This window comes from Colletotrichum godetiae (genome assembly GCF_030913485.1).
Source record: "Colletotrichum godetiae strain CBS 193.32 chromosome Unknown BDP55scaffold_54, whole genome shotgun sequence".
NCBI classification, from domain to species: Eukaryota; Fungi; Ascomycota; class Sordariomycetes; order Glomerellales; family Glomerellaceae; genus Colletotrichum; species Colletotrichum godetiae.
Genome location: NW_026851302.1, coordinates 97,455 through 111,515, shown reverse-complemented (window position 1 = coordinate 111,515; position 14,061 = coordinate 97,455). Strand labels below are relative to the sequence as shown.

At 49.3% G+C, this 14,061-nt stretch overlaps 4 protein-coding genes across 4 annotated transcripts; 1 reads left to right on the top strand and 3 right to left on the bottom strand.

The window, feature by feature from the left end:
- Nucleotides 1-1,056: 1,056 nt before the first annotated feature.
- On the bottom strand, nucleotides 1,057-1,462 carry BDP55DRAFT_636458 (uncharacterized protein; the record flags this gene model as incomplete). The annotated part of the gene is made up of 2 exons (XM_060572885.1): nucleotides 1,057-1,336; nucleotides 1,392-1,462. 2 exons carry the CDS (start codon nucleotides 1,460-1,462, stop codon nucleotides 1,057-1,059), a joined length of 351 nt encoding a protein of 116 aa, XP_060424737.1.
- A 539-nt stretch (nucleotides 1,463-2,001) lies between these two features.
- BDP55DRAFT_719452 (uncharacterized protein) lies at nucleotides 2,002-3,297 on the bottom strand. The gene is made up of 2 exons (XM_060578437.1): nucleotides 2,852-3,297; nucleotides 2,002-2,801 (listed from the first exon to the last, which is right to left on the bottom strand). The coding sequence occupies exons 1-2, from the start codon at nucleotides 3,126-3,128 to the stop codon at nucleotides 2,242-2,244; spliced, it is 837 nt and encodes a 278-aa protein (XP_060424736.1). The 5' UTR covers nucleotides 3,129-3,297; the 3' UTR covers nucleotides 2,002-2,241.
- A 3,699-nt stretch (nucleotides 3,298-6,996) lies between these two features.
- Nucleotides 6,997-7,976, bottom strand: BDP55DRAFT_636456 (uncharacterized protein; the record flags this gene model as incomplete). Its single annotated transcript, XM_060572884.1, has 4 exons — nucleotides 6,997-7,163; nucleotides 7,259-7,316; nucleotides 7,354-7,730; nucleotides 7,769-7,976. The coding sequence occupies 4 exons, from the start codon at nucleotides 7,974-7,976 to the stop codon at nucleotides 6,997-6,999; spliced, it is 810 nt and encodes a 269-aa protein (XP_060424735.1).
- Nucleotides 7,977-10,024: 2,048 nt separating this feature from the next.
- BDP55DRAFT_754724 (peptidase S8/S53 domain-containing protein) lies at nucleotides 10,025-13,893 on the top strand (the record flags this gene model as incomplete). Its single annotated transcript, XM_060580726.1, has 11 exons — nucleotides 10,025-10,248; nucleotides 10,310-11,054; nucleotides 11,108-11,235; nucleotides 11,307-11,443; nucleotides 11,497-11,636; nucleotides 11,690-11,887; nucleotides 11,936-12,015; nucleotides 12,074-12,213; nucleotides 12,276-12,706; nucleotides 12,759-12,937; nucleotides 12,991-13,893. The coding sequence occupies exons 1-11, from the start codon at nucleotides 10,060-10,062 to the stop codon at nucleotides 13,891-13,893; spliced, it is 3,270 nt and encodes a 1,089-aa protein (XP_060424734.1). The 5' UTR covers nucleotides 10,025-10,059.
- Nucleotides 13,894-14,061: the final 168 nt, after the last annotated feature.

Here is a 14,061-nt window from a genome sequence, read left to right as displayed (position 1 = left end):
TCTACAGGATCATCTCCAAGTACCAGGATCTCCTACAAGCTTGGTCAGTTTCGCCGAAGGAAACCTTATCATCCCTGACAATATCATGTCAAGTGTGTATGGTCGAGATCGAGCTCTGTCAATTGAATTTATCAATGCAGATTCAGACGACTGTTCATGGAATGGACGGAGCACAGCTACGACCGGTGTGTTCGGTGAAGAAGTAGATGATCGTGATTCACGAACTGAGGCAGAATGTGTTACCATCTTATTTCTCAGTCATACAGTACCTCGAACTCATTGATTACTAGCTAGAACATCGATGACAGAGGAACGATGAAACCGACGACAAGTCGATACATTTGTTGACCAAAATATACACGGTCATCGCAATTGTTTGATATTGTTGGGCTTGGAATCGAGAGAGCTATATCAACGTACCAGACAATCGGGCAACCCTGCTTTGGTGGTGGCAAATAATTAATGCTTGAATTTTGTCATAGTCCACAGCCTGCCGAACAGTCTGGGAATCGTTAAAAGCCGGTATAAATGAGGCAACCACTCTATCGCATCGAATACGACTGGGGTCCTCTTGTTGATATCGAATCAACTCCCATATCTCTCACAAAAGCCCAAACGGAAGGCCTGGAAAGTATTTTGTTCTCTTGAATAGCTTCTCTAGGTTTGAACAGCTCGGCTTTAACGCGTGTGTCGATTATACCGTCATCAACTTGAACTGTTGACGTCAAAACCTCGACTCTAGAAGCTACATAGAGTACCCGTGATTACGTTGCGTTGGACCAGGTACCTATTACCGGCGTGGGCCACATGTGTCTACCAACCTGTTTATAATGTCTGGTAGCTCAACCAAGTATGTTGACAAGAAGTAACAACAGTGATTTACTGATTGAGAGCTTGGCTGTGCTGAAAAGTCAGGCTTGGTGGAATCTCAAAGGTACTGCGTCGTGTTGTTTTCGACTCGAAAGTGTGGATGATTCAGTCTTCGGGAAAATGACATATTGAGTGAAGCAGTGTTTGCTTGTGCACTAGTCTGCGTACAGTCGTACACTTCCACCACTACTTCCCAGTGAATGCGGGGCTTCCTGTGAAAGGAGGTACTCTTGCTGGGTTCTGAACCTTCCTGCCCCTCGCTCTAATTATCGTATCTTTATCGCTCTCTCGTTTCGGGAACGCAACACCGCCAGTAAAAGGTGGCACTTGCGCCTGATTTTGTACCTTCCTTCCTCTCTCTCTAATAATTGTGTCCTTGTCGCTCTGTCGTTTGGGGAACGCAACTCCGCCGGTGAATGGTGGGGCTTTTGCTACGTTCTTGACGTGACTAACATTTTCAACCCCCCTAGGCACACGGTTAGAATTAAGAGGCTCTGCCACAGAGCACTTGCCAGACTTACGTTGACTCGACGGGGAGAGCGCTAGCTTTGAAGAGCGATACTGCAACAACGAGTACGGAGAGGAGCTTCATGATTACTATTGTTTGTCTAAGAGAGATTGGTTATTTGAGATAAAAACAGCTCTTCCCCAGCCGTAGGCGACGATCCCGAGGCTTTATAGTGCTTCCCTCTTCTGACAATCGGCCTCGGTGTTTTGTGTTAAATCCCTAAAACCGCATAACTGATGGACACAAGGTTCAAGGCAACGTTTCTGTCTGTTTTGGAAACACGACTCGCGGCGTAAGATCGTTTCCAGTCGCCAGGGACGGTCTTTTTTCGCCGAGTGTACTCGCAATAAAGGCGCCTGATAAACTTTAAGGCTTGCTTCAGAAAGCGCGCCAAGCCGAGAATAGTCGTCGCAATCATCCGAACTCTTGAGTGATCACTGGAAATCATGTAAAGTCTGATATTTTAGTACGAGTCCGCGTGATACACTCATGCTCTCTTTTCTCTGTATGGGGAGCGTTGTGAATGTCTCCATTCTACGTTTGAGCATTTATTTGATGGGAGTAATCTCGAAGATTGTCACGTTTTGGCCATGGCCGCCAAATGCATCATGAGTATTGAATGGGTTTGGTCTCAATCCCGAGAAACTTTACGATACAAGACAGATATGGCCGTCATCTCAACCATCATCATTAAGCAGACTTGGTCACTGAAGCGATTGATTGTTTCGTGGTTTCCGAAAACATGAATCCTTTGCCATGTTCTAGTCTGGTCGCATCAATATCTGCAAGCACCCTCTGCCTGACACGTCACTTGAGCAATTGGTCCTGTCCTTCTTAGGAGCCCGATATAAGACATCCACCGCTTAGGCGGCTTCAGCAGCTGCAGCTCCAGCTCCCGTAGACAAGTTGGCTTTCTTACCAGTCTCCTTGCCGTTACCCCCGTTTTTCTTCTTTCCGTCGTCAACCGCAGTACCGTTCTTCTTATTTCCAGCCTGATTCCCCTTGCCGTTATCCTTGCCCTTGTTCTTGTCGGCGTTCGCGTTTCCATTGTTCTTCTTCCCATCCTTGTTGTTGTTATTGTTGTTGGCGCCGGCGTTGGCATTTCCATTTGCCTTACCATTGTTGTTGTTGTTCTTCTTGCCGTCGTTATTGTTCTTGCCGTTGTTCTTCTTGCCATCATTTTTGTTCTTTCCCTTGCCATTGTCCGCAGCCGTGCCGTTGTTCTTGTTTCCGCCGGCATTTCCGTTATTCTTCTTCCCGTTGTTCTTCGCGGCATTGTTGTTCTTTTTGGCGTTCTTACATCTGCATGCTTTACCCTTTGCGTCTTTGCCCCTCTTCTTTCCCTTTGCGCAGCCCTGACAGTTGTTGTTGTTGTTATTCTTCTTGCCGTCATTGTTCTTTCCGTTGTTTTTCTTGCCACCTCCTATAATCTAATTAGCCCAATAATCAAGAGCGCATTGTCATATCTCCTACCAGCAGTGTTGTTGGCCTGGCGTGCTATGAGCTCGCCAAAAGTGGCAGCGTCGTCAATGTCACGGCCGGTGAGATCACTCTCATCATCCTCTTCGGCTCTTTCTTTAATCGAGAATGGATGCAGAGCCGAATCTTGTTCGTCTCTATCGACAAGAGTAGGACTGTCTGTGATATCCTCAAGGTCTCGGGCAATCTCGTCGCGGGTAGCGACTAGCCCGGCGTCTGTGATAGCTGCCGCGGCGAGGCCGGCCAGGAAGAGAACGGAAATGGGCTTCATTGTTATTGGAGTGGATGTAAGAGCCTGTGGCGTATAGAAATCCGAACGTCAAATACCGAGGGTGTAGGGAAAGGCGAGATATCAAGTATCTATAGACTTGAAGGTGAAAGGGGGTAAGAAAAGAAAGGAAAGCGTCCGGCGCAATGAAACAATCTGGCTGCTGTTGGTGTAATGCTGGTTTCAAGGCCCGAATTATTCAAGGGAATATTCTATGCTTTATAGATGTAGCCGGCATAGATTTGATGGGCAAATGTGACCAACGAGATGAAATACATGTTGAACAGCGAGCTGTGCTGGCCTGACACCCCCTGGTCTGTCAACTCAACCCTCTACACATCGTGCCGGCGTAACCGAACGTCGTCAAAACAATTAAGATGATGTTCTCAGGTCCGTGGGAAAATGGTATGCCTGTTGCACAGCCATCGAGGATTTGTGTTCATCTGGTGTCATGTAAGTGCTGCCATCCCTTCACTAGGAAAGTCTGTACGGACACCTCAAGTTCGGATTCGGCTGTAAGCGGAATTTTCTGCAACACTTTAGACGAAGATATCGCTTGAAAATCCAGTACGTATCGAGCAATATGACTAGGTTGTATGATCATCAAACCAAGCATTTGGTATTCTGCTTGGGCCACCGGCAGGTTTGTGCCGACTTACTTAGCACCGCCTCCATTGCTTCAAATTTCCATGGAAAACTGGATTGGTGCGAAGCTTTTGTCGCAGATCATTGTCGCCGCGGGGAAAGCATCTGCGGAGGCCGAGGCCAGCGGTTGAAGTATTAGACGTGAAAGGAACAGGCGGCCTGGGCTAACTGACTAGGTCGGTTGGCTCGTGCCGCACAGCTCTGACACCACACGACAGGAGCCAGTGAGTGAGAATCTGCTATCTCGTGTGGGATTCCTTTTTGGGCTTTCTGAAACAGCGATTATTCGATGGCAATCGACAGGCGATCCTTCTCAGTCTCATGCTTGAGACGGATTAGAGTTAAAATGTTGAGCTGAACAGTTCATTGCTCGTTGGATTTCACGAACTCGGTCAATCGCAGGCCCTGACATGAACGCTGAACAATCCAGACTAAGATGTGTTGCGCGTCCTTACTTGCTTAGACGCCCGATCCGGGCGTTTGACTAGGTAGACTATCATCCGAGCCACAGATTCTGGAGCAATTGATCTCGACGTTACAACCTGTCCGATTATCCGCGAGCTATTTACCTAAGGGGCTAGGAGCTTTTTGCCGCGGAAAGTAGTTGCCGTGCCTATGCCAGCGATCACCTGGGATTAAAGTTGTCTCGAGTAAATTTAGTGTTGAGCAGGTTTTACCGGGTGGGTTGAGCCTCTCTTCAAGAGCCGTCCTCTCCAAGCGAGGTATACCCCTGCTCATAATCCATCCAACCACCGTGGAACTGATATGATGCTCTGCCGCGATCCGAGCTGCCCGCATGTTGAGGAAGACATCAAAAAGTGTGCTCATTATGATGAGATGAGTTCTGTCAGATCGAATGGCAGGCTTCCATCCTTCTCTCCACGAGCAGAAACGGCAAGAGGGGCTGGATGAGCTCAACCGTGCGGTGACTACCTGAGTCAACCTGTAATGATTAGATGATCATTGGCGCTTCAAGTTTATTTGGACTAGAGTCTGGAAAGTCACCGGTCCGTGTTTAGAGATTCTCACGTGCTGGATATTTTCTGAATCTTCCGCGGGATCCCATGATATATCCCGACGGAATAGGATTCTTCACTGATACTCGGAGCTCCGAGAGCAATACGCGATGATTAATCACTTCTCCGACGAGTAGCCATGCATTAGGCTACAGGAAGCATTAGAATTCAGATGGACATATGATAGCCGGTTCTGGGGAGGGATTCTGCTTGGCAGAGGGTCATCACAGAAGGTGTGAAATGTCTTCTAAGGGCAAAGGGGAACGCGCTGGCTCGTAAATGTGGTGGCCGACGTCGCCTGTGTGGCCTTGGGTCGGAGGAAGTCATTTTGATTAGTTGATGGCACATGAGGGTTGTACATCGCGTACTGTTACGTCCAAGTTGACTGGTGCTTTCCGCAGTGGGAAGACAGTCTTATGATTTGAAATGAATAGGTAGCTATAGTATTCTGGAAAATAGCAATGATAGCCAGCTTTTCACCTTTGTAATTTTTCTGATTCTGCTCTCGATGGTGCCGACGCCTACTGGTTTCATTCCGATCGTCGTTCCAAATGACGATATATTATACGCGATTTCGATTGTATGCTCAACGAGAAAAATGATGAACGCCTGTCTCTTAGGAATGAGGCTCTCTGTGGCTCTAAGCAATGTCCGCCTCGCTTCCCAGTGCGATCAACTCGTGGGTCGTGTTTGCCCTCTCTCACCCAGCCTGACTGATCTCCGCAATATTGATGCGGTATGCGACCCCGTCATGCCTGCGTGCAACCTGGAGTACAACTATCTTCTTCTCAAACTCTGGAGGTGCCGTATTCTCTGCGATCACCACAAATTCATACTCTCCACTCTCATTCGCCCCCGCATCACAGCTTCCTTTGCATCGGCCAGTCTCGCCTATATCTGCCATCGGCATCGATGATATGCTGGACATAATATGCATGCTGGCCCTTTTCAAGTGGATTCCAATTAGGTTGCCACAGGTCGGACTTGCTGGGATCGGTCACCCGAAAGCGCGCCGCGTCGGCCCAAGAAGTAGTAACTGGTCATCGGGTATCGGTTTCAGTACGTCGGTCGTCAAGTCAGAGTAAAAGCCTTGTATCATGTCAAGTGAAACTGCAGAGCTTCCACGTGGGACACATGGAATTTTGGGATTATCCAAAATAAGTGGCGAACCTGAACCAGTCTCAAAATCCGGTTGCATCTCAAAACGTAGCAAGAGATCACGGGGTCCAAGCTGTTCTTTTCGTCAGTAAATTGTAATCGTGCATTATTCTGACAGCTTATCCGGCTCCAACATGCCGATCTTCGATTGTCAGCCCAATAGGCCCCTTTCAGCCTATCCAAGACCAGCTGGGGAATGGAATCTGTCTGTTAAGAGGTGTCATCGGCAGAGTAGTTAGCTTTGTGCGCCGTTCCACCCCCTCCAAACTTGGCTCCCAGCATAAGCCGAGTTAAAATCTGGAGGTGGGAATCCCCCCACAACAAGGGCTCTCCTGAAATATCTTGTGTCTGCTAAATGATAGCCGAGAAAGCGTCGTAGGCGTCCCCGTCCCCAGTGATATCCCTGTTTGAATAATCACGTGTGAGACGATGCAGTTTGTGCCACATCTGTTCAGTTTCCATCTCAGGCGCGTACCGATCTCTGTATGCTGAGTTGAGATAGGATTCGGAACCTGTCAAGTTGAACCATAAAACAACTGCGGATGCCTCCGAGTTGGCCTCTTCACTCCAGTGTGACTCGCAACATGCCTAGGTAATTTGGTCCCGCAGAAGAGTAATACTCCTGCACGCCACAGGTCGTTGTTGTAGCGTCCACCCTCTTGTGAACCATTTTGTGTCTGAGATAAAATTCGTAAACCGGCTTGATGTGTGGCTCATTGTGGAGAGAAGAGATATGCTACACTGAGAGCCGGGCGATTTGATCGTTATTTCTTTCTGTAGGCGGCCTCGGGAAGTCGAAAAGCCAGGCAAGCCGGCTTGAGCATCTTCACCGCTGGCGGCAATGATGGTAAGTCAAGAATTCGCGTATTTGTCGACCATTTTCCGATTTGTAATGCTTTGTCGGCATTGCTATCCTGAATGATACAAACTGCATCCACCCATGTGTGCCGAGCCCCCATGGATCTCGTGAATTCGCAGGCGTCTTCGATGGTCTGAGAAAGTTAGCCTCGTAATGAGCCTTTTCTTCGTAGCTTGATTCGATGAGTCTCCAGTCATGTCACTTCCTGAGGCGTTGTACCCCACACATAGCTCAGATTCATGTAGTCTATGTCTCTGAGGTGCACGTCTTTGTGTTCCACAATCGCCATCGTATTGACATCTATGAGACGAAAGACAGGCATGAACCCGCGAACTGGTTGAACTTGCGGTGCGCCGAGCCCTAATTTCGCGATCATGAGAAAAAAGAGAGACGCAAGGCTTGGGCTTGATGTCAGTTCTCATTGAAAAATCGCGCGAGCATGGGAAGTGACTAACCGGGACCGTTTGTCTCAAGGGTCGTCTTGAACAGAACCACACGATGACTTGTGGTTCTCTTTGCAGTGTTTAACTCATTGGATAGGAAGACTTACATCCAATTTGGAAGGTCGCTTTCTTCCTGTGAATAAGATATCGCCTGGATCGATAGTCTTTTCGAAGAAGTTCTGCACGTTGGATGAACCCTGTGGTCTTTCCGCATCATATGTCTGGAAGCAGTGAAACATTCCCTTCCAAGACGCCTCTTTGAAACCGACACATACAGGCTTCAATCCGTTTGAGCTGTTCTTGTCGAAAGGTATGAAATAAATTGCCAATTGTCTCATGATGAACTCCGGATTTGTCTCCCCGTGCTGGGCCCACTCCCATGTAGTGCCTTTTCGAGGTTGCAAAGCCCCAGCAATGTCACATGTGGCATAGCACAAGGGATCCATCAAGCCAGCATCGGCTAGCTTTTTGAGCTCATCTTCTACTGAATAAGAACGTCTTTGACAGCTTTGCAAAACTCACAGGTGGCCGCTGAAGCGTTCATCCGGCTCGTGCGACCCAAAGTCCAACTGGGGTCGCCATCGATGGGTCGGCCAAATTTTAGCGGGAATCGGTCTTCAGTAGGCCTTTGACCAGTGTTAAGAGACTCGATCTCGGCTGCAGTAGGATGACGGAGGTATTCAAAGTCGATCAGCGAACAGTGTTCGCAAAGCGCAGTGCCAAACGCCATTTTTGCCGGAAATTAACGCAGTAAACATCTTCACTGCTTGATTGTCTGGAGCGGGGAAACTGGAAAAGTGACCAGGCTTGAAGCTGGGCGAACAACTCAACAACAGATGGGTCGGGCAGTCAAGTCCTACGAACCAATGTTCTAGTTGGTAATATGCAGTGGATGTGACTTGGCACTCAGCCTGATTCCTTACTTGTATAGAACGTCAGTCAGATGGCCGGGGGCGTAGTCATCAAACACTCCGTTATTTCTCAAAGTTCGCAACCGGAGGCAGGAATATTCAACCATGCTGATCATGGATATACTGGAAGTACTTGCTCTGGCTTCTTGGCATACTTCTGTCTTGCCTCCAAGCCTCCATCTGAGCCGAAATAAATGGCGTTGAGGCAGACTTCCAGCATCAAACACTCAAGTTTCCGATCTTTCCACGACCCACACCCTGATAGTAACACTTTCTTCGTCCTTACCATATTGAGCTTTAGCTGTACACTATTTACACAACTGCAGAAAGCCATCATCACCGAGCCTTAGTGAGATCCATCCAAGCGTATTGACTTCTTGCAAAACCAAGCGAGATTGACTCATGCCATCTTAAAGCTCTATGGCGGGCTCTGGTCCTCATATTATGATAAGATCTTGGGTCATTAGCTTCCCAAACTGCAGTCGCAATGAATATTCAACATCCAAGGTAACTTAGCAGCTGATGGCGATGTTGAGAAGCAATGTAACATCATGGACTTAGAAGGAATCCGCCGCTTGTTTAACTGTTGCTAGCGACTCAATAATATTGTACCGGCACTACATGTTACATTTACTTGACTACAGGCCTACATGCTGTGAAGATATGTCTTGTGATACACGGTAGTGCAGTGGTGTTAATTGGAGGACGATGAGCGTCCAACCCCAGTTCCAACTTTCAATACGCTATGGGTTCTTTCAGGAAGGTGCGTTGGAAGTCGTTATCCTTCGTCCCCAGGGATGAAGATGCGCGGACTGATTTAGTCCCCGGTCCCGTTGCAATCACGCAGACGAAGTGTCTTGGCCACCGAACTTTGTTCCTAGCGAGGTATTTACCCCTCATCACCTCACCCACCATGCCATGCAGGGTCTTCGCCCAATATTACATGCTTGGCACCGCTCGGGAATAACCCTATACGACAGGACAGGCATGTCAAGACGTCGAATCAAGGACGGGTTCTGCGCGTCGCCATGTTTGAAAGCTCGACTTTTCGTTGTGGACCTTCTAAGGTGAGCAATGTGTCAGACTTCAGTCAGTTCTGCGACCTTTCTTACAGAGTTCACTTCTAATCAATGGTAGTCAACCATCTGTGCCTGATTGGACTCTGTCAAGTGCCTTCTATCTTGCAACTGATCCCAACTCAATGGGCGGCCGACTTCGGATTTTCGACCAGGATCCCAATTAGGCTTCGTTCCGAGCCCTCCACGTTGTCTCTAAGAAACAGGCTGGGACCTGCATGAGATGCCGGGGCAGAATCCGTATTGGAACGCATAGTGGTAGTGCAATGTCTCTAAAGTCAGTTCATCATGGCCGTTATACCAGTTTGTTGGCCAGGGTAGGAAGGTAGGAAGTCATTACCGCCATTTTCCTCGGCGTGATATCCGAGCTTGGAAAATCTCGTCTTCTACTGCGCCTGTTCCGTGACCTGTTTCCAAGAATTCGATTGGCGATGAAATGCCAAGATCCGGCCGCGGATGTCACCTCGGTAGAAACAAAGTGACCACCGACTATCACCGAGGAGGAAGCTGGCATCTAATCTAATCGTTCCCATCTTGTTCGATCCACTTGAATGTAACTAAGCCATTGCGCATAATTGAATCCCTGTATTTCACATGGACCCATTGACAAGATCCTCCGCGCCAGGCGAGATGAGAGTTATTGGGGACTTTGAAGATATTGCCTACCTACTTGAGTGCATATTCCAAAGTGGCTTTCGTAGTACATAAGAGCTTGCCCCGTCGGTCACTCACGTTGCAGTATCCCACCGGTCAAGGTTCAATACTGTCTTATCTCTTAGACTTGTCATGAGCCCTGAGTAATCGTTGTTAGACGTTACGCTTCATCATGGCAATCAAGTCTCTCTTGGCCTTGGCCTCCTTCATCTTCTGTCAGACAGTTCTTTGTCAGACGTCTTCCAATGATCCTGAAACAATTCTTGGACCAATTTCTCCAATTTCCCTTGAAAGTGGCCGGTACATTGTCAAGTTTTCACCATCTGGTTCGGCAAGATTCAGAAAGCGTGATGGAGGTCTTGTATGATCAGTCCCTAGATCCGTTCTACGACAGAAATTTACCTAGTCTGACACAAGAACAGGATACTGCCGGCTTCTTTAGCACCCTCCAGGACGCCGGGAAGGATGCTTCGCCAGCAGTAAGCTTCGATTCAGAGCTCTTCCATGGAGCTTCCTTCGATCTGAAGAACGATACCTCTGAAACGGTGGCCGACATTGAAGCTCTGCCAGAAGTTGAGAAGATATGGTCTGCTGCCCTTTTCTCACTTCCCATCACCACAGAAGCTGTTGTGCAGACCGAGTTCCCTACGTGGAACCCTCACAACGACACCAACGTCGCTCTTGCGCATGCCAACGGCCATTTGGGCGAAGGTGTGGTGGTTGCTATTGTTGACTCTGGCATTGATTACAATCACCCCGCCCTTGGTGGCGGCTTCGGCTCCGGTTTCAAGGTCGAGAGTGGTTACGATTTTGTCGGCGACAACTATGAACCTGGGGATGTCTACCTTCCCGATGAAGATCCCATCGACTGCAATGGTCATGGTACGCACGTTGCTGGCATCATCGCCAGCAGTAATGAGTTCGTGCCTGGTGTTGCACCGTCGGCTCGTCTCCGTGCCTACAAGGTCTTTGGGTGTGGAGGCAGCACTTACGAGGATGTGATTGTCGCTGGCTTCCTCCGAGCTCACGAAGAGGGTGCAGATATTGTCAGTGCCTCGCTTGGTTCCAACAGAGGCTTCGTTGATACCCCTCTCGCAGTGGTGGCAACAGCCATCCAAGCTGCCGGCACCTTTGTCTCCATCGCCGCTGGAAACGCCGGCGAAAGCAGTGAGTCCATGTCAAGCCATGAGAAGTAGACTAAAGCTGACTGGGATCGGTAGATGGCCCTTGGTATACTAGCAGCGGAGGCAATGGCATCGGGAGCACTGCGGTCGGAAGTGTAGAGCATGATGAGCTCGTTGCATGGACGGCAACAGCACGCTCAAGCAGTGGCGAAACTCGTGATTTTGTACGTATTCGACAGTCCCAGCACGAATGCTGGAATCACCGGGATCTCGGATAACTGACGTGCAATTCTAGGTCTACCTTGCGGACAACGGAGTGCAATGGTCACTCAACGGAACGGCCTCAGCTTCATGGGCCCCCGATCCTCGGGACCACGTTGACCAGTGTGGTATCGACTTCACTATCCCCGACACCAATGTTTTGGTACTTCCGTAAGTTGCCCTGGCTCCTTATTGTGGGAATTTCTCTTGACCTTGGCCTTCAGTCGAGCGGATTGTGGATGGCAAAGAATCGACAGCGGCTTGATTGGCAAGGTGGACTGGGTCCTGATTTACAATTACAATGGCTCTGATTGGGAGATCCCTGATCGTGTTCGATATGATGCTGAGCGGCAAGCCAAAGGGTGTAAGTTTGACATCTCTCGCGTGATGTACAAGATCAAGTCTGACAACTATCAGATAGCTTGATCACCTACGAAGACGGAGACTGGCTTGTCAGCCAGCACGAGAGGAACTACACCGTGACTTTTGAGTTTGTCAATGATAACAAACCTGCTGCAATTGACCGTCCATCTTTCGCAGGTGGAAGAATCGACCAGTTCACATCTTGGGGTCCGACTCTAGATGCGCGAATGGTACCACAGATTTCTGCGCCTGGTAAGTTCCTTGATCAACCATAGAGACCCTGTGGTTGACAGTTATAAGGTGGCTCGATCTTCTCTACCTTCCCGATCGGCTCAGGCAGTTGGGCGACACTTTCGGGAACCAGCATGGCCACTCCTTACGTGAGTAGTACAGCGATAAGATGTGATTTGAGTTCATGCTTTGACTGATTCTCGCTAGATCTCCGGTGTTGCTGCCTTGTTCTTCTCATCCCGCGGCGGACGAGCCGCCCTCGGAGGTGGTGGTGCTAAGCTGGCTCACGAAGTGATTGTTGCCAGCGGCAAACCCATTCGTCATTACGATGGCACTGATAACCTCGCGTAAGTATTCTAAACACACTTCGATTTGAGTAGCAGAGCTGACGTAAGACCTCTTCGGCTAGATCCGTGATTCATCAGGGAGCAGGTCTGGTAGATGCATTCAAAGTCGTGGGCTACTCGACCCTCGTCAGCCCAGCAGTCCTCAACCTCAACGATACGGAGCATTTCCAGGGTACTCAAAGTGTACAAATCACCAACTCTGGTGATGAGTCAGTGACGTATCAGTTCTCCCACGAAGCTGGCATCACTGCCCTCACTAAGAGCGCCGGGACTGCGTGGGTATCTGTCTCTCCTCCCTACGTCTCCGGGGATGGGAACACCGCCACGGTCGAATTTTCGCCCGCTGAGCTGACCTTGGGACCCGGTGAAAGCGTCTCTGTCTCTATTACTTTCACTGAGCCGTCCGCGCCTGATGCTATCACCCTTCCAGTGTATGGTGGGTCAATTGTAGTGGCTGGCTCACAGGGAGAAGCGGTCCGGGTGTCCTACATGGGTAAGTCATTTACATTTTGAGAACCATCTCGAGTTAGCTAACCAAGTTCCAGGGATCAAGGGCTCTCTATATGATAGTGATATTTGGGAGATGGAGCGAGGCGTTCCCCTTCTACTCAGCGGATATGGCGGCCTCATTGAGGAGGGCCACAACTACACATTCGAGGATGGCGGCGATGTTCCGCAGCCGTACTTTAATGTCCTTTGGTCAACTCAAGAAATCAGCTTCGATGTAAGACCGAGCCTCTCATCTATTGCCACATGACTCTAACGGTGTACTACTAGTATGTCGCGCGCGACTGGAATGAGACAGACTGGGCCTACCCAGTAGTTCCCGGGCAGGCCAAATATCTTGGTTCCTTCATCACAGTCCCTCAAGGTCTGTCGGATTCGATCACTTCGTTTCCTCTGAGGAACTACCCACGAAACAGCGGCGGTGTCTATGCCACTCCGCAGAATGTTTTCGCGCATGGGGGTGATATCCCGGCTGGCGAGTACCGCATTCTCTGCCGTGCCCTACGCACTTTCGGCGATCCCAGCAACTTGGACGACTGGCAGTACAAGGTCTCACCATGGTTCCGCATCACCAGGGAAAAGCCTCCTGTCACTGCGACTCCCACAACGGCGGAAGCTACTGCGGCTCCAACGACATCTTCCGTCAGTTTGCCAGAACCATGCGCCGCAACTTCGACGCCTGTCAGCATCGAAGCAACCCTTGCTTCCGGCGAAGGTCCTTACAACTTATATCTCTACGCCGACTTTGCTTCAATCGATCTGGCCGGAACGCAAACTCCATTAAACTTCTCTACCACCAACGGTACTCAAGTTCAGACCTGGTTTAACTCGTCTTGGAGATTCCTATCCGTGCACACCAACACTAACAGCTTGATTTACGTATACGCGTCGGGCCGTGTGACTGGGGCCTTCTCGTTCCTTGGGTGCACCGTCACAGATGGTGTTTTGGAGTGTGAATCGAATGGCAAGTCCGCGCTTTACGTTTGCGACAGCACCATTGGTCTCCTACGTCACGGAACCCAGCCTCTTGACGGATGCCAAACTGTCACTCTGAAAGTTGGGCCGAGAGAGAACCCGAATTGCGCAGCTACGACGACGTCTGTGACTGTCACGGAAATAACAGCGGCGCCGACTACTTTGTCAACTGCAGTAATCTCGGTTTCATCTTTTTGAATGAGATCTTCGAATACATTGGATCATAGTTATCTTGGACAAATGCTTGCCAGAATGGTATCACCAATGCAGTGACAACCGTCTTTCATCCCTGGACATACTTTCCTAATGTATTTACGAATCTGATAAGTACTTGATATATCATGTACAAAGTCTCCTCATAACCTG